Source organism: Carettochelys insculpta, chromosome 32, assembly GCF_033958435.1.
Source record: "Carettochelys insculpta isolate YL-2023 chromosome 32, ASM3395843v1, whole genome shotgun sequence".
NCBI classification, from domain to species: domain Eukaryota; kingdom Metazoa; phylum Chordata; order Testudines; family Carettochelyidae; genus Carettochelys; species Carettochelys insculpta.
Genome location: NC_134168.1, coordinates 2,303,100 through 2,305,588, shown reverse-complemented (window position 1 = coordinate 2,305,588; position 2,489 = coordinate 2,303,100). Strand labels below are relative to the sequence as shown.

The 2,489-nt window shown below is 64.2% G+C and overlaps 1 protein-coding gene across 1 annotated transcript; it reads right to left on the bottom strand.

Annotated features, from left to right (window-relative positions):
- Positions 1–261: 261 nt before the first annotated feature.
- LOC142005057 (ribonuclease-like) lies at positions 262–2,056 on the bottom strand. The gene is made up of 2 exons (XM_074982738.1): positions 1,763–2,056; positions 262–859 (listed from the first exon to the last, which is right to left on the bottom strand). The coding sequence occupies exons 1-2, from the start codon at positions 1,954–1,956 to the stop codon at positions 400–402; spliced, it is 654 nt and encodes a 217-aa protein (XP_074838839.1). The 5' UTR covers positions 1,957–2,056; the 3' UTR covers positions 262–399.
- Between the last annotated feature and the right edge of the window lie 433 nt (positions 2,057–2,489).

Sequence of the window (2,489 nt, the reverse complement as noted above, 5' to 3'; positions counted from 1 at the left end):
CGGGGGAGGGGAAGGGGCGGCTGTGCTGTATAACGGGCACTGGGGGGCAGGAGGACAGGGGAGGGGGGCGGCTGTGCTGTATAATGGGCACTGGGGGGCAGGAGGACAGGGGAGGGGGGCGGCTGTGCTGTATAATGGGCACTGGGGGGCAGGAGTACAGGGGAGGGGGGGGCGGCTGTGCTGTATAACGGGTGCTGGGGGGCAGAGAGTGGGGGAGGGGGGGTGGCTATATTTTACAAGCCCCCCGCCCCGAGCAGGCTGCTAGCGAAGGCCGCATAAGCTGTGCCGGGGGGGTTGCAGGCTGGCGGGCAGGGACGGGTCCAGCAGCCGCGGGCGCTCAGGGCAGCCGGCTTTGCCCGTCCCTGCGGCGCTGGGGGCTCCGTGTGGGACCCGCCGGGCTCAGGGCCCCGCGCACACCCTTGGGTGGGCGTAGTGCACGGGCCGGCCCCCGTCGCAGGCCACACAGATCCGCTTGGGGCCGTAGACTCCCCGGTAGATGCAGTTGGGGCTCCGGGACCCCCCGGTGAGCTGGCAGTCGGTGACCAGGAAGGGCGCGTTGCTGTAGTGGTAGTTCCCATGAATCAAGGTGCCCCCGCGGCCGCAGACGGCCACGATCCCGTCCAGTGCCCCGTGGACAAAGCTGTTGATCTCCTTGCACACCGGGACCGTCATGCGCCTCTGCGCCATCATGCGGTTGCAGTAGACGCGGGGGTCCGGCTCCCATCTCGGCGAGGGGTCCACGTGCTGCCGCTGGAACTTCTGAAACGGCGTCTCCCGCTGGGCCGTGCCCAGGCCGGCCGACAGCAGCAGTGGCAGGAGCAGCGGCAGGGGGCCGGGACCCATCCTCGTCCGCGGGGCGCTGGGGAGGAGGAGCAGGGGGTGAGGGCTGCACAGGACGGGGAGTGGGTCCCAGCGGCTGGCTGCAGGTGTTTCCCACGGCCCTGCAGTAACACCAGGTGGGTGCCTCAGTTTCCCCAGGCCCCGCGGCAGGGCATGGCGGTGAGGGGCGTTTCGGTGTGAGCACGTCTCACACGTAGGCGGTGCCTCCTCCCAGCTCTTGGTACCCCAGGCCAGCTGGGAAGCAGGGCTGGCTGGAGAGGGCGGAAGGGGCCAGGGCCCGGCTCGGGGACCCCTCTGGGCTCCTCTCCCCCAGGTGGATGCACTGACGGGTTCTGGTTCCTGAACTGACCAGTCTGTTCTGCGCTTGTCCCTGTCGCCCGTCACCCTCCTGTTCTCCTGCCGAGCGAGAGCCCCGTCCGCCGGCAGGAGGCTCAGGGCCCGGGGACCCCCCGCTCCGGGACGGAGGTGCACCCCAAGGCCGGGATTTCAGGGCTGGTCTCTGGAGCTCCTTGCAGCTGGAGCGTCATGGCTGGAGCTGCTCTGCGGGTGTCCCAGGGCAGCCGGGGCGAGGGACTGGACACTGCTCACGAGCTCAGCCCTGAATGTCCCAGGCTGTGACCTGGGGCCACCTCTTTCCAGGCTGCTCCGGGGTCTTTGGAGCTAGTGAGGCTGCGTCAGAACAGCCAGCTCGCCTGGAGCAAGGGCTGGGGGGCTGCAGCTGGGTACAGGCGCCCGGGCTCTACCCCTGACTTCTTGGGGGCTGCCTCAGTTCCCCCTTGTGAAATGACCCCCACTTTCTTGGTACGGAGCTTGGGGGCCTCGGGGAGAGGAGACCCGTGTTTGAACTCCTGGGTGTGCTGTCCTCTCCACCAACCCAGCCTGGACAAGCACCGGTCCCCTTCGCCCACCCTCTCCCGCTCACCTGAGTCTTCCTGACTCGGTTTCCCCAGGAGAAGCCGGCAGCCCTGGCCTTGCCCCAGCTGCCCAGGAGTCTGCAGAAGAGGAAGCCGGTGGCAGGGAAACGCCTGACGGTTGAGTATTTCCCAACCTGGACCACAAGAAGCAGCGGCGCCCACCGAAAGGGGAAGTTTTTACCCTGCCGGGGGGTTGAGACATGCTCTGCTCACGCTTCCCATGGCAAACAGTGCACTGGGGCCCCAGCACAGCCCCTTCCGGGGCGCAGGGGGCACAGGACCAGCACTGGGGGTGTCCCAGCCCTGGGTCAGGATCTCCCCTGTGTGGGGGAAAAAGGAAAAAGAAAAACTGCTGTAGGGGTTAAAATTTTTACTTTTCCACAATAACCAGACCCCCCTCTGTGAGAGGGAATTAGGGGGTCATCTGCACCTCTTTGAAGTTGTTAGCTTGTCACCTAGAGACAATTTACCCTGAAGACTCCTCTGTTTTGGTCATCATGTACCTTTGTAGGGTAAACTGAAGTCAGCAGAGCTGGTGTTTGCAGACAGATCTCAGGAGAACTTGGCTGAGACTTTGGTATGTTAAAGAAGACAATTAATTACCAAACTATCTAAGCAAACTGTATAAAAAGGCCTGAAAACTGATTCTCAGGGCTCCCACTTCTCTGGAAGCTGGCAGCCTGCAGATATGCAAATAAACTTTCCTTTTGGATCTCTCTCTTGCCTCACTGCTTT